Source organism: Oncorhynchus gorbuscha, linkage group LG01, assembly GCF_021184085.1.
Source record: "Oncorhynchus gorbuscha isolate QuinsamMale2020 ecotype Even-year linkage group LG01, OgorEven_v1.0, whole genome shotgun sequence".
NCBI classification, from domain to species: Eukaryota; Metazoa; Chordata; class Actinopteri; order Salmoniformes; family Salmonidae; genus Oncorhynchus; species Oncorhynchus gorbuscha.
In genome coordinates this window covers 104389057-104410478 of record NC_060173.1, presented here as the reverse complement: position 1 = coordinate 104410478, position 21422 = coordinate 104389057, and the positions used below count along the sequence as shown (strand labels likewise).

Here is a 21422-nt window from a genome sequence, read left to right as displayed (position 1 = left end):
CCAGAGGCTAGGGATGTGAACAGGCCTAGTCTTGCTTGCCCATGCATGGCCTTTAGTATCTAGTACAGTACACTGTAGCTTGGCTTCACCACCGCCACGACACGCACGGCTCCACCACTTAAAACCAATCCCCCCTGTTGCCATAACACCCAGCAGCCCCTCCATAAATACTGGTGGTATTTCTGAGGCTTCCCCCCCAGGAGAATAGAGAGCCCTAACAGCCTAGTGGCTGCAGAGCTCTGCTGCTTGCTCAGCTGAGGAGGTGTACAGGGGGGAGAAAGCTGAATAAAAAACATTCATACTAAATGGTGTGTGATCAGGAGTTGGGAAGACACTAAATACAAGTCACCAATTAGAGAGATGACAATGTTGAGTTGTGATTACATGGATGACAGGGGGCAACTCTGTTTGGGACAAGGAAGAGGAAAGTGTGTGTGTGTGTGTGTGTGTGTGTGTGTGTGTGTGTGTGTGTGTGTGTGTGTGTGTGTGTGTGTGTGTGTGTGTGTGTGTGTGTGTGTGTGTGTGTGTGTGTGTGTGTGTGTGTGTGTGTGTGTGTGTGTGTGTGTGTGTGTGTGTGTGTGACTGTTTGCATCCAGTCTGAAGTGCCGACAGACATAACAAATCATGGGCAAAACCATTTATGAGCAAAGTTCAAGCTCCCTCAGACCAGAGCCCCAAGGTAGACCATGCCCCAGTTCTCTCATTAGACTAACAGGAGATTAAAGATTTTACTTGAACTTTGAACTTTGCCCTTGGTCTGTACCCCTTTCCTCATAACGTGTCACTACATCAAATGAAATTCATTCATCTCAAACAGCATCCAGTAAGTGGGGAAAGTTGAAGTACATTTCATGGTGTTCGTAATGGTTAGCTACAGAGCACTCGGGAAGTATTCAGACCCGTAGATTCTTTCCACATTTTGTTACGTTACAGCCTTATTCTAAAATTGATTTTTTTTAAATACTCAGCAATCTACACACAATACCCCATAATGACAAATGTTTGCAGCATTGAAGGTCCCCAAGAACACAGTGGCCTCCATCATTCTTAAATGGAAGAAGTTTGGAACCACTAAGACTCTTTCTAGAGCTGGCCGCCCAGCCAAACTGAGCAATCGAGGGAGAAGGGCCATGGTCAGGGAGGTGACCAAGAACTCGATCGTCACTCTGACAGAGCTCTAGAGCTCCTCTGTGGAGATGGGAGAACCTTCCAGAAGGACACCCATCTCTGCAGCACTCCACCAATCAGTGTGGTAGAGTGGCCAGATGGAAGCCACTCCTCAGTAAAAGGCACATGATAGCCTGCTTGAAGTTTGCCAAAAGGCACAAAGACTCCCAGACCATGAGAAACAAAATGCTCTGGTCTGATGAAACCTGGATTTAACTATTTGGTCTGAATTCCAAGCGTCACATTTACATTTACATTTAAGTCATTTAGCAGACGCTCTTATCACATCTGGAGGAAACCTGGCACCATCCCTACTGTGAAGCATGGTGGTGGCAGCATCATGCTGTGGGGTTGTTTTTCAGCGGCAGGGACTTTGAGAGTATTTAGAATCAAGGCAAAGATGAACGAAGCAAAGTATGGAGAGATCCTTGATAAAAACCTGCTCTAGAGTGCTCAAGACCTCAGACTGGGGGGAAGGTTCACCTTCCAACAGGACACCGACCCTAAGCACACAGCCAAGACAATGCAGAAGTGGCTTTGGGACAAGTCTTTGAATGTCATTGAGAGGACCCAGCCAGAGCCTGGACTTAAACCTATTGAAACATCTCTGGAGAGACCTGCAAATAGCTGTGCAACCACGCTCCCCATCCAACATAACAGAGCTTGAGAGGATCTGCAGAGGAGAATGGGAGAAACTCCCCAAGTTTGCAAAGTGTGTCATGTCATACCCAAGAAGACTCAAGGCTGTAATCGCTTTCAAAGCTGTTTCAACAAAGTCCCGAGTAAAGAGTCTGTTTTTAGCTATATGTTTTAGAGCCACAAAATTCCAGTTTGGTTATTAGGGATGTATCACATAGAGACTATCCTAAACAGTGTCAATCGTGACTGGCCTTTAGTGAGAATAGAAGCTTCATGCCAGGAGATTTTTACCACCAGCCAGTGTCAGTGGCCTTTTATCATTTTGGAAAAAGTCTCTCCTCCGTGACCCAGAAACCTATAAGTGGTCGAGTGGTCGAGGAGAGTGTCAATTCATTAATTGGCAAACAAAAGACAGTCCTTCCCTCCTCGATATCCTCCTTTTGGCGAGTAAGCACAAGTGTCTCCTACCCGAGTCCTTTGTGGAATAGTTTAGAAATCTGTCTCACCCCCTTTGAATCAGCTATTGTTTTCTCGAAAAACTTGCAAACATTTAAAAATGATATGCTACTTATCCTTTTATCTATAAAATATGTTGCACTACTAACTAAATTATTTTTTAAATAATTTTATACATTTATTTTGGGATTCCACCATGTTAAACGTCATTTGTCTGATGACGCGCGATTGGAGAAGGAGTCTCATTTCATACAAGCTCATTTTCGTCTACTAGCCCTCTCCTAGATTATCTTTCAAAAGGGGGCCAGAGAAGAGAGGACGCAGGAGGTTGAGCAAATCCAATTGAGAAAAGGCCAATGTGTCCAAACCTCCAATTCATGGTTTGTTTACGGTCATCGGCACAAGAGTAACGAGCTACTGTAGGTGATAATGAGCATGACTGAATGGCTAAAGCAGGAAGCACCTCAATGAGCAGGGCTCAAGTGATTCAATACCTATCAGACGGACCTGTATACTACAACTCAATGCTTGATGCTCTTTCCTCTGTGTTTCAGTCCAGGCGTGTGTGTCATTCACATTGGGTATTAGTCCCGCTCCCTTATGGCAAGGCTGAGATTTTAAGTAGAGCTGAGCACAGATTCACAGAACTGATACTAGATGGATGAGAACAATACCCTACTGATGCTCAGGCCCAGAGTGACCTCATAGGTTCAGGGCATACGAGATAGAATTGTGTGTTAGTGTTCGTTAGTCATGATAACCTGAAAATGTATTTTGCAGACTCAGAAAGAATCCTTGACTCTGTAAATTATAGGAAAAATGTCCTTCAGAGCAATTCTTTTTTGGATATTATTTTGTTTGAGGCTCATCATGTTTTAGCCTTGTAGACCATACGCAAAGTGCAGTAGAAAACTACAAAGAACCTGTTATATAATCAAAACGGATACATTTGTTTACTCATAGAAATGTTTTTCTCGGTTGCCTTCTTTGCCTTGCTTTAAACACTAAGTGCTCTACAAAATTGCAGTTGTTTGAAGATTGGGCTGTGATTCTGCCACATGCAGTCCAGGTAGAGACACAGGGCTGTTGTGTTATGTGGTAGATCATGCTGAACCATTCTTTACTAAGAATCTTTGGCTCAGAAAGTCATCTGGACCTCCATTTTGACCTTCAAAACCAGCCACTAGAGGCGCTAGGGTAGGCTTGCACACTCTTGGCATTCTCTCAACCAGCTTCACCTGGCATGGTTTTCCAACAGTATTGAAGGAGTTTCCACATATGCTGAGAACTTGTTGGCTTCTTTTCCTTCACTCTTCTGTCCAACTCATCCCAAACCATCTCAATTGGGTTGAGGTCAGGTGAAATAGCCCTTATCAGAGTATGTTGGAGTCCCTGATGTCTCTCTGGAAAGTGATCCTCGCCCTGAGCTTGTCTACTTTATTGTCCAGGGACTGAACATCTACAAGTAGTATACCCGGAAGCGGTGAATGGTGTGCACGCCTCCTGAGTTGGACTAGAAGTCTACTCTGAATACCTCTTCTCCACCAGCGGCGTCTTGGAGCAGCCTCTGGGATAAGTTCAGATGCCCTGGGGGGTACGAACAAAGGATCCAATTCGGGAAAGCTGTATTTCTGGTCGTAATGCTGGTGAGTTACCTTCGCTCTGATATCCAAAAGTTATTTCCGGCTGTATGTAATAACTCAATAAACCTTCTGGGTTTCTAATAATGTATGATTTAAAACACAAAAAAACAAAACACTGCAAAGTTCCTTAGGAGCTAGGAGCAGAGCTACCATGTCTGTCATCTTCTAATCATCCAGGTTATTCAAGATTGTCCTGAGGATGCTTGGGTTTCACTAGGGCATTGTAGACTGGGGGTGGTGGGTGGGTGTGACTCTGGATCAGAAGGTTGCGTGTTCAATCCTAGTTATGGTCGCTATTTTTTTATTTAGGGTTTTAACCCTATCCCAAACATTTGGAATGAGTGCCTAAACTTTGAAATTTGGAGAATGTGGATGAACATCTAATTCTGCAGTGAGACTGAGAGCTTGTTGCTTAGGAATGCTGCATTATCTCTCCAAATCAAATCAAATGTATTTTTTTATATTTTTTACCTTTATTTATCTAGGAAAGTCAGTTAAGAACAAATTCTTATTTTCAATGACGGCCTAGTAACAGTGGGTTAACTGCCTGTTCAGGGGCAGAATGACAGATTTGTACCTTGTCAGCTCGGCGATTTGAACTTGTAACGTTCCGGTTACTAGTCCACCACTCCAACCACTGGTCTACTCTGCCATACCTTCTTACATAGCAAGCAATGCAGGTGTAGAAGCACGGTGGCTAGGAAAAACTCCCTAGAAAGGCCAGAACCTAGGAAGAAACCTAGAGAGGAACCAGGCTATGTGGGGTGGCCAGTCCTCTTCTGGCTTTGCCGGGTGGAGATTATAACATAACATGCCCAAGATGTTCAAATGTTCATAGATGACCAGCAGGGTCAAATAATAGTAATCATTGTGGATGTCGAGGGTGCAACAGGTCAGCACCTCAGGAGTAAATGTCAGCTGGCTTTTTATAGCCGAGAGAGAGAAAGAGAGAGAGAGAGAGAGAGAGAGAGAGAGAGAGAGAGAGAGAGAGAGAGAGAGAGAGAGAGAGAGAGAGAGAGAGAGAGAGAGAGAGAGAGAGAGAGAAAAAGAAAGAACTAGAGAAAGAAAGAGACAAAGAGAGAGAGAATGTCCAACCCCCGTTGTCTCACATCTCTGGGTAGCAGAGGTTGTGTTGTGATAACATCCTGTAGGTCTGATATTTGATTGGAAGTTATTTAAAGGGGACTTTCATCCTGGGCATAGCTGCAGGACGTAGGGGTGCTGTGAGTGCTGCAGCACCCCCTGAAAAATCTGAATTTGAAAATGTGTATTTATAAATATAAATATATATATTGAAGAAAAATATTTCCCCAAAAGCAGTGCACTGGACCTTTATAAGTCCTGTATTAGCAGGCCCATCAGTAGCACGGGCAAAAAAAAAAATTGTCCCCCCTTAGAAATTTTGCGAAGCATCTATGTTATACTGACCGCGCTGTACACGTTGTGTATATATATGGTTGTCATTGTTTGATAGAGCCATTGGACGTCATTCAGCGAGGTTCCTATCGGCAGATTCATTGTAGAATATACAAGGTGACCATTTTTTGCGTGGGGAGGTGCTTCGTGCTCAGGTCATGTCCCTCCCTCTAGGCTTTTTTGAAAGGGAAGCAACACACAACACAAAATCCTTTGGGCAAAACTGAAAGAACTGACCAGGCCACAAAGACTTCAAGTGTTTCCTCTCATCAACACAAAGATTTTGGAGCTTTTTTTTCTTCTTCTGTTAACTATGGTGACATTCAACCATATTTCACACAGAATATAGCCAAGAGGTTTTGAAACAAAGAGTTATTTAGAGTTACATGAGTTATTTAGCTATAGCAGAAGCCCAGCTATAGCCGATGACCGCACCAAGAGGGCAGATGACAAGTACGGTGGCTAGCTAAGTATGTTATTTTCATTTTTGTTTATTTACTGAAACCCTTATTGTGTATTGGGCTCCTGAGTGGTGCAGCGGTCTAAGACCCTGCATCTCAGTGCTAGAGGTGTCACTACAGACACCCTAGTTCAAATCCAGGCTGTATCACAACCGATTCCCTTAGGGTGGTGCATAATTGGCCCAGCATCATACGGGTTTGGCCAGTGTAAATGCAAATTTGTTCTTAACTGACTTGCCAAGTTAAATAAAGGTTAAATGGAGGCCTCCCGGGTGGCGCTGTGCCACTAGAGACTCTGGGTTTACGCCCAGGCTCTTTCGTAATGGTCCGTGGGACGATGCACAATTGGCCTAGCGTCGTTAGGGAGGGTTTGGCTGGTAGGGATATCCTTGTCTCATCGTGCACCAGCGACTCCTGTGGCGGGCCGGGCAATGTGCACTCTAACCAAGGTTTCCAGGTGCACAGTGTTTCTTCCGACACAGCGCGCTTCCGGGTTGGATGCGCACTGTGTTAAGAAGCAGTGCGGCTTAATTGGGTTGTGTATCGAAGGACGCATGACTTTCAACCATTGTCTCTCCCGAGTCCGTACAGGAGGTGTAGGTTGTGATGAGACAAGATAGTAGCTACTAACAATTGGATACCACAAATATAATTGGATACCACAAAAATAAAGGTTAAATGTGTATGTCTGTATTTTATACCCTTTATTTAACGAGGCAAGGTAGTTAAGAATGACTTATTATTTTCAATGATGGCCTAGTGGGTAACTGCCTTGTTCAGGGGCAGATTGACAGATTTATACCTTGTCAGCCCAGGGATTGATCTTGCAACCCTTTGGTTACTAAGCCAACGCTCTAACAGCTAGGCTACCTGCCGCCCCAGTGGGGGGAAATCAAATGTTTTTTCTGTTTGCTAACTTACATGCTGACTAGACCGGACATGCATGCGCATCCCCGTGTGCCATCGTGCGCATGTTGATTTTGTACATCTACACCAGATACGATCCAAGACACGCAGATTGAAATATCAAAAGGAACTCTGAACCATTTATATGAATTTGGGGACAGGCTGAAACACATTAAAAAGGAATGGATATTTAGCTAGCTAGCTTGCTGTTGCCAGCTAATTTGTCCTGGGATATACACATTGGGTTATTATTTTACCTGAAATGCACAAGGTCCTTTTTTTCTGGATCATTGTAGAATTTGATCTAATTTTGAGTCACACCAAATCATGTGTTCTCTACTCTGAAAATGATTATCCACAGATAAAAGAATCAACTCAGATGCTTATGAAATGGTCTAAGATTAATTGTTATAGATTTTTCTTTGTTCCTGACCTGCTGTGGTGAGACACACTCTCTGTCTTTCTCACGTCACCCCATGGACTCTTGGGGCATGTCCTTTCAGGCTATGACCTCTCTCTCTCTCTCTCTCTCTCTCTCTCTCTCTCTCTCTCTCTCTCTCTCTCTCTCTCTCTCTCTCTCTCTCTCTCTCTCTCTCTCTCTCTCTCTCTCTCACCATCTAGTCCCACCATCACACACACACACACACACACACACACACACACACACACACACACACACACACACACACACACACACACACACACACACACACACACACACACACACACACACACACACACACACACACACACACACACACACACACACACACACACACACACACACACACACACACACACACATCACTCCAAGCTGACAGCAGGTAGAGGGTCACGTCGGGGCCTATACTGACTGACAGGGAGACGTTGTGGTGCTTTTATCATGACTAGCGCACAGTCACTTTCTGAAGAGGGGATCCTGCATCGCATCATTCTAGGATCAGGTCCTTCCCTGTTTATTTGATCCTATTCACTATGATCTTAAAGGCTGAATGTATCCTAGATCAGCACTGAGACACTTTGTGGATTTGGGCCCTGACTGTGCCGGTCTGGCATTTGCTGTGTTCTCATTACCTTTGACTGATTATGCTCTTTCAAACTACCCCTCCATGCATTCTCAGCCCTCTTTCTCCCTCTCTCGCCCTCACCCTCTCTTGCTCCCTCCCCCCTCCATCTCTCTCTAGAGAAGGAGATGTCACTGCCCCTGCAGGACTTTTCTCTACCTCCTCTCCTTCTCCTTTTATCGTCGTGGTGATCAGTGTCCTAATTTGGCATTGATGTCTCTCTAACATTCAGCCATTCAGGCGAAATAAACATCTCACTCCAGTGCACATGTTGCACAGTTATCCCTGCACGTTTCAGTAGGTGCTGGTGAGGTGCAGCACACTCTGTGTCCGTCACTCCTTCTCTCCCTAGTCCTTGATTGTTCTTCAGATGTTTTGCCGGTCCTTCTTCAGACATTTTGAATGGCTGTTTTCTGAAAGTCCTGATTATTTTCAGTAAAACGTGATTTGATACCCCTTAAAATAGAATGCGATTGGAATTTAATTTCCAAAATGGAGACTGCAGGTTGCTAGTTGACTGTTGACTTTCTGATCCAGTCAGTCCGTGTAACTTCAGTATGGCTCGAGAGGCTTTGAAAAAGAATATGTCATCACCTACAGAGATCCGTAAGTGCTGTGTTAACACTCAATGGCGTGTGATGATTACGTGACTATTAAGATTTAAGACCTGATTGGCAATAAAGACATACTCTTCTGTGCTAGGTGCTTCTTTCATAGTAACCATGAGCTAATCACTCTGTCCCTGTTGAGAACAGTGTCCTGTTGATTAATTTTAGCACTTGATTGCACTTGAACTAGTTATAGGGAGATGGCATAATTAGTAACACAAAAGTCATGGGTTCAATTCCTTTGCAAATCACATACACACATAATCACATGCACATACTGAACACTGAATTGCATATTTTATTATTAATATCAGGGGGCCTTGTTTGACTCGACTGCCATATAGAGATATAGGCTAGCATGGGAGAGAAACGGAAAACATTTTGCCGTGGTCGTAATAGAACTAGGGAGTGACAGTAGAGTTTGTTTCCCTTGGCAGTGTAAAAGTAGCCTGGTCCCAGATCTGTTTGTGCTGTCTTGCCCCTGAATACCGTCAAGACAGCACAAACAGACCTGGGACCAGGCTACCCTTGGTGGGGAATAACAGTTTGGTGCAGATCAGTGGGTGGCGGATGGTGCCCTCAGAATGTGGACACATGCATCCAGGTGGAAGAGGAGTGTGAGTGGTTGAAAGACAGAGGTGTCTGATGAAGCGCTCCGAGCCTGTCTGTCTGACCGTTATTTCTCCCTCCCTGGCTTGGCAATCAATACCACTTCTTAACATATTCCTTTGGTGAACTGCATCTTCATCTGACTATGTAAGACCATCTCCCAGCAACTGACAGCTTCCTGATTTAGTTTTTGTGTTTGTTTTTTTAAAGTGACTGAGATTCTGTATGAAAAGCGCTATATAAAATACCTCTAGTATTATTACCTTGATAGTTGTGCTCAAAAGAAAGACTGTAGGTAAATGTGTATAAGGTATGTGTGTGTGTGTGTGTGTGTGTGTGTGTGTGTGTGTGTGTGTGTGTGTGTGTGTGTGTGTGTGTGTGTGTGTGTGTGTGTGTGTGTGTGTGTGTGTGTGTGTGTGTGTGTGTGTGTGTGTGTGTGTGTGTGTGTGTGTGTGTGTGTGTGTGTGTGTGTGTGTGTGTGTGTGTGTGTGTGTGTGCGTGCGCGAGTGAGTGAGTGAGTGAATGCAAGGGAGAGAGAAGGAGACTTATTTAAATGTCAAATCTTTTTCTTCCCATTTCATTTTAAAATCACACCAACACATCACTAAAAAAAACCTCTCAGCCAAATGAAATATTAAAGTTTACAGTAAGTAAAGGTCTTGAGTTGTAAGTACACAGAACACCTCTGAGTCACCATTGTCTCAGACAGACATACAGTATAGGGCATACAGTGTAGAACACCGTAGTGCTCTGCAGAGCTGGGAGACTACAGAGACGAGAGACTGAGTATGAACACAGAGGTGTTAATATCCACTCATTGAGAGCCTGAATGGCTGAATGAGTCACCACAGACCATTAGAACACTGAGCAGAGAAGGAGTTCTGGCAAAAGCACAGTTTGATTGACTCTGTCTGTGTGGGCTTTTTCTCAGTGAGTACTGACAAGTTAAAAGCTAGATTCTGATTGAGAAATAAGGAGGGGTGTATGACTGCACATTGTTCCTTCCATCAGGATTCATCAAGGGGGACTACTAGTCCTTCTTCCTGTATTCTTCCTTCTTCCTGTATTCTTCCTTCTTCCTGTATTCTTCCTTCTTCCTGTATTCTTTCTTCTTCCTGTATTCTTTCTTCTTCCTGTATTCTTATGTGAAGATGGCACCGATAGAGATGGCAGCTTTGCTTCTAGTTCTTAGGAAACTTTGCAGTATTTAGTTTTTTTCATGTATTATTTCTTACATTGTAAGCCCAGAAAATCTTAAGTGTTCTTACATACATCCAGCACTACGACCAGGAATATGACTTTCCCAAAGAGGATCCTTTGTCTGCACCTCCCAGGGCATTTGAGCTGATTCCAGAGGTCTACCCAAAACAATGCCATCGGAGGAGAGGGTACGTGCACACCACCCACCGCTTCCGAGTATATCACTCGCTAATGTCCAGTCCCTAGTTAACAAAGTCGAAGAAATCAGGGCCAGAGTTGCTTTCCAAAGAGATTGTAACATATTCTGTTTCACGGAAACATGGCTAGCTGGGGACATGCTGTCAGAGTCCATACAGGCAACGGGATTTTCAATGCATCGCGCCGACAGGAATAAACATCTCTCCGATAAGAAGAAGGGCAGGGGTGTATGTTTCATGATTAACAACTCATGGTGTAATTGTAACAACATACAGGAACTAAAGTCCTTTTTGTTCACCGGACCTAGAATTCCTCACAATCAAATGCCAACCGTATTATCTCCCTAGAGAACTTTCCTCAATTATTGTCACAGCCGTGCATATCCCACCGCAAGCGGAAACCAAGACCTTCATCAAGGAACTTCACTGGATTTTATTCAAACTGGAAACCATTTATCCTGAAGCTGCATTGATTGTAGCTGGGGATTTTAACAAAGCTCATTTGAGAACAAGGCTACCTAAATTCTATCAGTATATCAATTGCAGTACATGAGCGAGTAACACGCTTGACAATTGCTACTTCTGCGATGCATACAAGGTCCTCCCCAGCCATCCTTTTGTCAAATCTGACCATGACTTCATCTTATTGCTCCCCTCCTATAGGCAGAAACTAAAACAGGAAGCGCCCGTGCTTAGGTCTATCCAACGCTGGTCTGAACAATCGGATTACACAAGATTGCTTCGATCACGTGGACTGGGATTTATTCCGGGTAGCCTCAGAGAACAAAATTGATGTATACGCTGACTCGATGGGCGATTTGATAAGGAAGTGTATAGGAGATGTTGTACCCACTGTGACTATTAAAACCTTCCCTAACCAGAAACCGTGGGTTGATGGCAGCATCCGTGCAAAACGGAACGCACGTACCACTGCATTTAAACATGGCAAGGCAACTGGGAATATGGCAGGATACAAACAGCGTAGTTATTCCCTCCGTATGGCAATCAAACAAGCAAAGTGTCAATATGGAGACAAAGTGTCACAATTCAACGGTTCAAACACAAGACGTATGAGGCAGGGTCTACAGACAATCACGGATTACAAAAAGAAAACCAGCCCCGTCGCAGACATCACCGTCTCACTCCCAGACAAATTAAACAACTTCTTTGTGGGCTTTGAAGACAAGATAGTCTTCAAAGCCAACGCGGCACGCCACCGACGCGGCACGCTACCAAAGGCTGTGGGCTACGAAGGCGGTAATAGGTCTTGTTTTGTAATGCAGACTGAGAAATTAGAGTGCAGAGGTGTTTTCCCCGTATCCTGTTCTGTATAATTGTGCTCATACAGTATGCTCTGTCGTCCTATATGGTGCGATGACTTGCAGTCACTTATAGACATACATCATAATCATTCTATGAATTTTTGGGGAACTCCAAGTAACAAGATCTCCCTTTCCTGTGAAATGACTTCAAAATAGAAGCCTTACTCACAGCATACTTGTTTTGCCAGGAAGGAGATTAGGATGCAGGTGTGTATCAACAGTATGCTTTGTCCTCTCACACAGTGTGTTGACGTCATAGGTTGATGTGCACTGAATCCATGATGTTTTGTATGCAGCACGTGCCCATGGACACATACTCTACACTAACACAGGAAGTGACCCATAAGGTGTCACTTTGCTGCTGAACCTCCCCCACCTCCTCTTCCTCCTCCCCCTACCTCTCATTCACTCCCCCTCCTCCCCCTACATCCCCTATATTCCCCTACCTCCTCTCCCCTACCTCTCCCCACATCCCCTTCTCCTCTTCCCCCTACATCCCTACCTCCCTCTACATCCCCCTCCTCACCCTCCTCTCCCCTACATCCCCCTCCTCCTCTTACTGTGTGCACACCTACTGTATGACGTTAGAGTTGCTAGGTAACCTTGTGAGCAAACAGAATCCCTCTCTGCACTGAGGGGAGGCCCCATACAGTTGATCAGTAAGTGACTTTGTTTCACCCTACCCTCACCTCCCCTACTGTCTCTCCTTCCCCAGATGCGCGCTCACACACACACACACACACACACACACACACACACACACACACACACACACACACACACACACACACACACACACACACACACACACACACACACACACACACACACACACACACACACACACACACACACACACACACACACACACACACACACACACACACACACACACACACACACACACACACACACACACACACAGACTAGCTGGCTCTACCAGCCCTGCTGGCTGCTGCTCTTCTATTATCACATGCCTCCCTGGCTCTCTCACTTGGTTTGGAGAGGAGGAAGGTTATCAGGTACGACAGGACTGGAACAATACCTTTCTCTCCCTGTCTGCCTGTTACTGGCTGTGATTATGCTACAGATGAAGAATGGCACATCTGTTGTTTGGTCTATTTGAGTATTATTTCCCTAATTAAGAGTAGATGACATGACCCCAGGCTATTACAGTTATTACCATGTTTCTGTTTGTAGACATTTCTTCCTCCCAGGTATTATCACCCAAAGCTGGCGAGTGAAACAATAGTATCTTTCTTTTTCTTTCCGTATAAAATATAAATGTTCCTTCTTTCACACTCTTTATTTTCCTCTGTTATTTAACCTCTGTCGGACAGCGTCAAACCCATAACACTCTGTTTCAACTCATCTGTTTACAGAAACATTACGACTGTGTCAGGGCAAATGCGAAGACATGTCACGGTCTGAATGTGACCCCGTGGTGCTTCACAGTCATTTGCGTTTTTACATACATCCACCTTTAAGATACACACACTGTAATCTCCATCAGTCAAAGTGGATCCAATTCATATTATTAGGCAAAGTATTCCACTCAGCAGTATTTTAATTACTGGCCTCACCAGGTGTCCACTTGAGCGAACCAAGACAATAATCTAAAACACTATGAAGTCACACTTGAGAAAAAGGTTGAATATTAATTGATTCAACATGTGATTGACCGATTTATAAGTGGAATGGGATATAATGGTCACATTATATAATGAAAACAGAGTGGCCTCCGTCACTCCAAATATGAAGAATTCCATATATTTCACTAGATTGGAACTCTCAAAGGAATAACATTATATCCACTGAACACAGAGTTAAAAATGTAGTAAACTGTTCCCAAGGGGGAACATATAAAAATGTCTTTCTGTTATGGGAGAGTAACAGAAATAACATCGGTCATGATTAATGGCCAGTGTAATAAAACCCTGTACACCATTAACGATCATTAACGATCATTAACGATCCAAATTATCAGGAAAGAAGCAATAATATTGTTCTCGGGTTTGAAAAGCTGTTCCACCCTCTCAGATGTAATCTGGCCCAATGCTGGTACATTCCTGCCCAAATTAAACACCCACTGGGCACTTTGATTACACGGTGATACTAACATACCTCTGGCTCCCAGCCAAGGGGTATGTTACACACACACTTGACCAATCTGCTGCCCTCTCAGATGACTTTCCAAGAACAGGAAGATTTCATTGGAACACGGACAAATACTGGCCATACGGGAAGAGCTCAGAACATCTGCGTTTGCATAAGGGGTCTGATACTGAGAACAGATACTGGAAATAGATGCTCCCTCTGTACAGACAAAGTGCTCTGTGTGTGTTCTAATACTCTTACAGTAGATGCTCCTCCGTGTTGTCTGACCACCTCTTCAGACCAACGTTTACGTAGCCTCTCTAGCCAGACTCATGGCACTCCACCCAGAGTGGCTGTGGAGAGGCTACGTTAACATGGGCCATGTTTTCCTCCACCATCAAAGAGAGTTAGAGACTCACTGTCTGTATTCTCTCTCAGTTGTCTCTCTAGCTTTTTTTACTTTTGTAATTTTGAACTCTCTCTCTCCATCCATTTTCATATTTACATTGTAGCTATTTAGCAGACGGTCTTATCCAGAGCGACTTACAATTAGGGCATTCATCTTAATTAGTGCATTCATCCTCTCTCAGCCCATTGAATCATCCCATGCCAAGGCTTGTCACTGGACACAGATGTCAATTCCCAACATATATTCCACGTTGGTTGTGGAAACAACGTTGACTCAACCAGTGGGTGCCCAGTGGGTTACATTACCTAGAAAACATGTAATCTTTACAATTCTGATTCCTTTACATTTTTGTAATGTATCTGTCTACACTCAAACTTTAATTTAGCTCTTTCTCTTACAATTCCCCTCTCTCTACCCATCATATTATCCTGTGCACGGTATTGTGGTACATTGAGGTTTTACATAGAAGTTATTTCGTCTTTACAATTAACTTCTAAGGTTAGAGTAGATGAGGAAACCTCTCATATAATTGGATCAGTTGCAAATCACAGTGTGTCTATTCAGTGTTATTGCGTGTGTGTGTGTGTGTGTGTGTGTGCGTGTGTGTGAGGGAGAGCGGGCGTGTGTGTGTGTGTGTGTGTGTGTGTGTGTGTGTGTGTGTGTGTGTGTGTGTGTGTGTGTGTGTGTGTGTGTGTGTGTGTGTGTGTGTGTGTGTGTGTGTGTGTGTGTGTGTGTGTGTGTGTGTGTGTGTGTGAGAATTAGACGCTGACAAGATTAAACTGTGATCTCATCTCTCCACACCAACCCCAGGAGTCCAATCTGCAGCTCTGTGATGAGCCCCCATGACTAACGTCATCCCCCTACTGTCACTGAGGGCAGCTCTGTGATGAGCCCCCATGACTAACGTCATCCCCCTACTGTCACTGAGGGCAGCTTTGTGATGAGCCCCTATGGCTAACGTCATCCCCCTACTGTCACTGAGGGCAGCTCTGTGATGAGCCCCCATGACTAACGTCATCACCCTACTGTCACTGAGGGCAGCTCTGTGATGAGCCCCTATGGCTAACGTCATCCCCCTACTGTCACTGAGGGCAGCTCTGTGATGAGCCCCCATGACTAACGTCATCCCCCTACTGTCACTGAGGGCAGCTCTGTGATGAGCCCCCATGACTAAAGTCATCCCCCTACTGTCACTGAGGGCAGCTCTGTGATGAGCCCCTATGACTAACGTCATCCCCCTACTCTCACTGAGGGCAGCTCTGTGATGAGCCCCCATGACTAACGTCATCCCCCTACTGTCACTGAGGGCAGCTCTGTGATGAGCCCCCATGACTAACGTCATCCCCTACTGTCACTGAGGGCAGCTCTGTGATGAGCCCCCATGACTAACGTCATCCCCCTACTGTCACTTAGGGCAGCTCTGTGATGAGCCCCTATGACTAACGTCATCACCCTACTGTCACTGAGGGCAGCTCTGTGATGAGCCCCCATGACTAACGTCATCCCCCTACTGTCACTTAGGGCAGCTCTGTGATGAGCCCCTATGACTAACGTCATCACCCTACTGTCACTGAGGGCAGCTCTGTGATGAGCCCCTATGACTAACGTCATCACCCTACTGTCACTTAGGGCAGCTCTGTGATGAGCCCCATGACTAACGTCATCACCCTACTGTCACTGAGGGCAGCTCTGTGATGAGCCCCCATGACTAACGTCATCCCCCTACTGTCACTGAGGGCAGCTCTGTGATGAGCCCCTATGGCTAACGTCATCCCCCTACTGTCACTGAGGGCAGCTCTGTGATGAGCCCCTATGGCTAACGTCATCACCCTACTGTCACTGAGGGCAGCTCTCTGATGAGCCACTATGACTAACGTCATCCCCCTACTGTCACTGAGGGCAGCTCTGTGATGAAGACCCACAACTAACGTCATCACCCTACTGTCACTGAGGGCAGCTCTGTGATGAGCCCCCATGACTAACGTCATCACCCTACTGTCACTGAGGGCAGCTAGCCTTAATTCTGGCTCCTCTCATCACTGCAGATTGAATCCATGCCTTGTTCTTCCTCCTTCTGTTGCTCAGACATAGAGATGCTTTGATGTTTTCTACCTCACCCCTGTCATTCTGCCCATGAACTGGTAAACTGCTGTGTGCGTGTGTGTGCGTGTGTGTGAGCGCGTGTGTGCATGTGTGTGTGCGTGTGTGTGTGTGTGTGTGTGTGTGTGTGTGTGTGTGTGTGTGTGTGTGTGTGTGTGTGTGTGTGTGTGTGTGTGTGTGTGTGTGTGTGTGTGTGTGTGTGTGTGTGTGTGTGTGTGTGGGGGGGGTTAACCTGCACTGTCAGAACTGCAATTATTTATCTGCTAACCATGTGTATGTGACCAATACAATTTGATTTGATTTGAATTCATTCAGTATCCACTCCGCTCGTTATAGAATTGGATGGTCATTAGGTTCAGATGGGAATTTGAAAAAAATGTAGGCGGACTAAATCTATTTCCTGTTGAAATGTGGTAATTCTCTGATGGCAATGTTGTGGTTTGTCAGATTATGTGCTTGTATTATAGAAGTACAGAACATTCTCTGCCAGAGAGAGGGACAGAGAGAGAGAAAGAGGTAGAGACGGAGTGAGAGAGAGAGAGAGAGAAAGAGGTAGAGACGGAGAGAGGGAAAGAGAGAGAGAAAAAGAGGTAGAGACAGAGAGAGGGAAAGAGAGGGAGAAAGAGGTCGAGACGGAGAGAGGGAAAGAGAGAGAGAAAGAGGTAGAGACGGAGAGAGGGAAAGAGAGAGAGAAAGAGGTAGAGACAGAGAGACTGAAAGAGAGAGAGAAAGAGGTAGAGACGGAGAGAGGGAAAGAGAGAGAGAAAGAGGTAGAGACGGAGAGAGGGAAAGAGAGAGAGAAAGAGGTAGAGACAGAGAGAGGGAAAGAGAGAGAGAAAGAGGTAGAGACGGAGAGAGGGAAAGAGAGAGAGAAAGAGGTAGAGACGGAGAGGGAAAAAGAGAGAGAAAGAGGTAGAGACGGAGAGAGGGAAAGAGAGAGAGAAAGAGGTAGAGACGGAGAGAGGGAAAGAGAGAGAGAAAGAGGTAGAGACGGAGAGAGGGAAAGAGAGAGAGAAAGAGGTAGAGACGGAGAGAGGGAAAGAGAGAGAGAAAGAGGTAGAGACGGAGAGAGGGAAAGAGAGAGAGAAAGAAGTAGAGACGGAGAGAGGGAAAGAGAGAGAGAAAGAGGTAGAGACGGAGAGAGGGAAAGAGAGAGCGAAAGAGGTAGAGATGGAGAGAGGGAAAGAGAGAGAGAAAGAGGTAGAGACGGAGAGAGGGAAAGAGAGAGAGAAAGAGGTAGAGACGGAGAGAGGGAAAGAGAGAGAGAAAAAGAGGTAGAGACAGAGAGAGGGAAAGAGAGGGAGAAAGAGGTCGAGACGGAGAGAGGGAAAGAGAGAGAGAAAGAGGTAGAGACGGAGAGAGGGAAAGAGAGAGAGAAAGAGGTAGAGACAGAGAGACTGAAAGAGAGAGAGAAAGAGGTAGAGACGGAGAGAGGGAAAGAGAGAGAGAAAGAGGTAGAGACGGAGAGAGGGAAAGAGAGAGAGAAAGAGGTAGAGACAGAGAGACTGAAAGAGAGAGAGAAAGAGGTAGAGACGGAGAGAGGGAAAGAGAGAGAGAAAGAGGTAGAGACGGAGAGAGGGAAAGAGAGAGAGAAAGAGGTAGAGACGGAGAGAGGGAAAGAGAGAGAGAAAGAGGTAGAGACGGAGAGAGGGAAAGAGAGAGAGAAAGAGGTAGAGACGGAGAGGGAAAAAGAGAGAGAAAGAGGTAGAGACGGAGAGAGGGAAAGAGAGAGAGAAAGAGGTAGAGACGGAGAGAGGGAAAGAGAGAGAGAAAGAGGTAGAGACGGAGAGAGGGAAAGAGAGAGAGAAAGAGGTCGAGACGGAGAGAGGGAAAGAGAGAGAGAAAGAGGTAGAGACGGAGAGAGGGAAAGAGAGAGAGAAAGAAGTAGAGACGGAGAGAGGGAAAGAGAGAGAGAAAGAGGTAGAGACGGAGAGAGGGAAAGAGAGAGCGAAAGAGGTAGAGACGGAGAGAGGGAAAGAGAGAGAGAAAGAGGTAGAGACGGAGAGAGGGAAAGAGAGAGAGAAAGAGGTAGAGACGGAGAGAGGGAAAGAGAGAGAGAAAAAGAGGTAGAGACAGAGAGAGGGAAAGAGAGGGAGAAAGAGGTCGAGACGGAGAGAGGGAAAGAGAGAGAGAAAGAGGTAGAGACGGAGAGAGGGAAAGAGAGAGAGAAAGAGGTAGAGACAGAGAGACTGAAAGAGAGAGAGAAAGAGGTAGAGACGGAGAGAGGGAAAGAGAGAGAGAAAGAGGTAGAGACAGAGAGAGGGAAAGAGAGAGAGAAAGAGGTAGAGACGGAGAGAGGGAAAGAGAGAGAGAAAGAGGTAGAGACGGAGAGAGGGAAGAGAGAGAGAGAAAGAGGTAGAGACGGAGAGAGGGAAAGAGAGAGAGAAAGAGGTAGAGACAGAGAGAGGGAAAGAGAGAGAGAAAGAGGTAGAGACAGAGAGAGGGAAAAAGAGAGAGAAAGAGGTAAGAGGAGAGACGGAGAGAGGGAAAGAGAGAGAGAAAGAGGTAGAGAGAGAGAGAGGGAAAGAGAGAGAGAAAGAGGTAGAGACGGAGAGAGGGAAAGAGAGAGAGAAAGAGGTAGAGACGGAGAGAGGGAAAGAGAGAGAGAAAGAGGTAGAAGAGAGAGGGAAAAAGAGAGAAAGAGGTAGAGACGGAGAGAGGGAAAGAGAGAGAGAAAGAGGTAGAGACGGAGAGAGGGAAAAAGAGAGAAAGAGAGAAAGAGAGAGGGAAAGAGAGAGAGAAAGAGGTAGAGACGGAGAGAGGGAAAGAGAGAGAGAAAGAGGTAGAGACGGAGAGAGGGAGAGAGAGAAAGAGGTAGAGACGGAGAGAGGGAAAGAGAGAGAGAAAGAGGTAGAGACGGAGAGAGGGAAAGAGAGAGAGAAAGAAGTAGAGACGGAGAGAGGGAAAGAGAGAGAGAAAGAGGTAGAGACGGAGAGAGGGAAAGAGAGAGCGAAAGAGGTAGAGACGGAGAGAGGGAAAGAGAGAGAGAAAGAGGTAGAGACGGAGAGAGGGAAAGAGAGAGAGAAAGAGGTAGAGACGGAGAGAGGGAAAGAGAGAGAGAAAGAAGTAGAGACGGAGAGAGGGAGAGAGAGAAAGTGAAAGAGGTAGAGATGGCGAGAGGGAGAGAGGGAGAGAGGGAGAAAGGGATAGAGGGAGAGAGGGAGGGAGAGAGAGGGAGGGAGGGGGAGAGGGGAAGAGAGAGAAAGAGAGATACAGCGAGAGAGAGGTACAGCGAGAGAGAGGTACAGCGAGAGAGAGAGGTACAGCAGGAGAGAGAGAGGTACAGCAGGAGAGAGAGGTTCAGCAGGCGAGACAGAGAGGGAAATGACAATGTGAGAAGTGAGCACTCTAATCAGAGAGAAAAATTATTAACATCGGTTGTAACAAGATCCCATTAAAGTGGACCCATTAGAGTGGACCCATTAGAGTGGACTCGTATCAGGCCAGAGCAGGATTCAATCATACGGGTAATCTACTCTGGATGTGTGGCTCACAAGTGTGTGTGTGTGTGTGTGTGTGTGTGTGTGTGTGTGTGTGTGTGTGTGTGTGTGTGTGTGTGTGTGTGTGTGTGTGTGTGTGTGTGTGTGTGTGTGTGTGTGTGTGTGTGTGTGTGTGTGTGTGTGTGTGTGTGTGTCAGTATATTTTTAAAATAATTCTGTGCCGAGTCTGTATCAGTCTGTTTATTTTGTTCTGTATGTGTGTGTGTGTTTGTCCATGAGCTGGTCAACTGCTGTGTATTTTCCACCTGGCTGCCTCCTCACTGTGAGGCCATCCATCCAGAGAGATGTATAGATTACTCCTCCACAGAGCAGAGCTGTCTCTTCTGCCCGCATAGCATGTACATACCTACATTGAGGAGCCCACTATTTCACTCTATCACAGGAGGTTGGTGGCACCTTAATTGGGGAGGACAGGCTCGTGGTAATGGCTGCAGCGGAATAGCATCAAATACATTCAACATGGATACCATGTGTTTGATGCTATTCTATTCGCTCCATTCCAGACATTATTATGAGCCGTCCTCCCCTCACCAGCCTCCACTTTACTCTATGTACTGTATGTGTGTGGTTTATGTGCTGTGGCAGTGACTAATGACTTGATTTTGACTGTGTCAAGAGTCTGTGTGTCTGTGTTCTATAATGGCGGAAGATGGTTTGATAGAAACTAATCTCTCTCCCCCTCTCTCTCACACACACACACACACACACACACACACACACACACACACACACACACACACACACACACACACACACACACACACACACACACACACACACACACACACACACACACACACACACACACACACACACACACACACACTCACTCACTCACTCACTCACTCACTCACTCACTCACTCACTCACTCACTCACTCACTCACTCACTCACCACTCACTCACTCACTCACTCACTCACTCACTCACTCACTCACTCACTCACTCACTCACTCACTCACTCACTCACTCACTCACTCACTCACTCACTCTCTCTTTTTCCCTCGCTCTCTCGCTCTTTCTCTCTCTCTCTCCCTCTCTCCCTCTCTCCCTCTCCCTCTCTCGCTCTTTCTCTCCATCTCCCTCTCCCCCTCTCTCAGCTTGTGTCTGCGTAAACAGAGAGAGAGAGGCCAAGAGACCTGCATCTGGCTGGACCGCCATATCACGTACTGATCCACCATCTCTGATGTCTGTTTCTGCCACCACCTGCACTCACTGGGAAAGATCTGGGATGACGCCATGACAGATATTAACCTTCTCAGCTCCACACAGGGATAACCACACTAGAACCTCATTCCACCTCAGAGGCACATCCACCACCATCCTCCCTCACGTTCCTCCCAGCTGGCATCATGATGGGAGACGGAGTCGGGAGCTGGGAGTGTCTGAGTCCATCTGAGTTCGGTCAGCTGCAGCAGTATAGCGAGTGTGAGTACTACCATTACCTGTTATAGCAATTGGTAAACTGAGGCAAATGTATCCTGACATACCACTATCAGCAATACTTGTGTCAGACCTTGGGTCAAATACATTAAAATACTTGAGCTGAGCTTGATTTAGTTTTCTCTACACAATGGGATCAATGGAATAGTTCCAATAGTGCAAACTAAATCAAGCTCATGCATTTGA

At 45.8% G+C, this 21422-nt stretch overlaps 1 protein-coding gene across 7 annotated transcripts in view; it reads left to right on the top strand.

Moving 5' to 3' along the window:
• Positions 1-21422, top strand: part of LOC124048018 (diacylglycerol kinase beta-like) — a 169696-nt gene that overhangs the window by 11463 nt on the left and 136811 nt on the right. For 6 of the 7 annotated variants that reach the window (XR_006841172.1, XM_046368379.1, XM_046368389.1 and 3 more), the window contains one exon: positions 20894-21221. Coding sequence is in view for 6 of the 7 variants with exons in the window: in XM_046368379.1 (XP_046224335.1) it covers positions 21146-21221 (76 nt within the window). In the remaining variant the exon portion in view is untranslated. Of the gene's footprint in view, positions 1-3710; positions 3909-20893; positions 21222-21422 lie in introns of all 7 variants that reach the window. The other variant, XM_046368398.1, reaches the window with a different exon arrangement.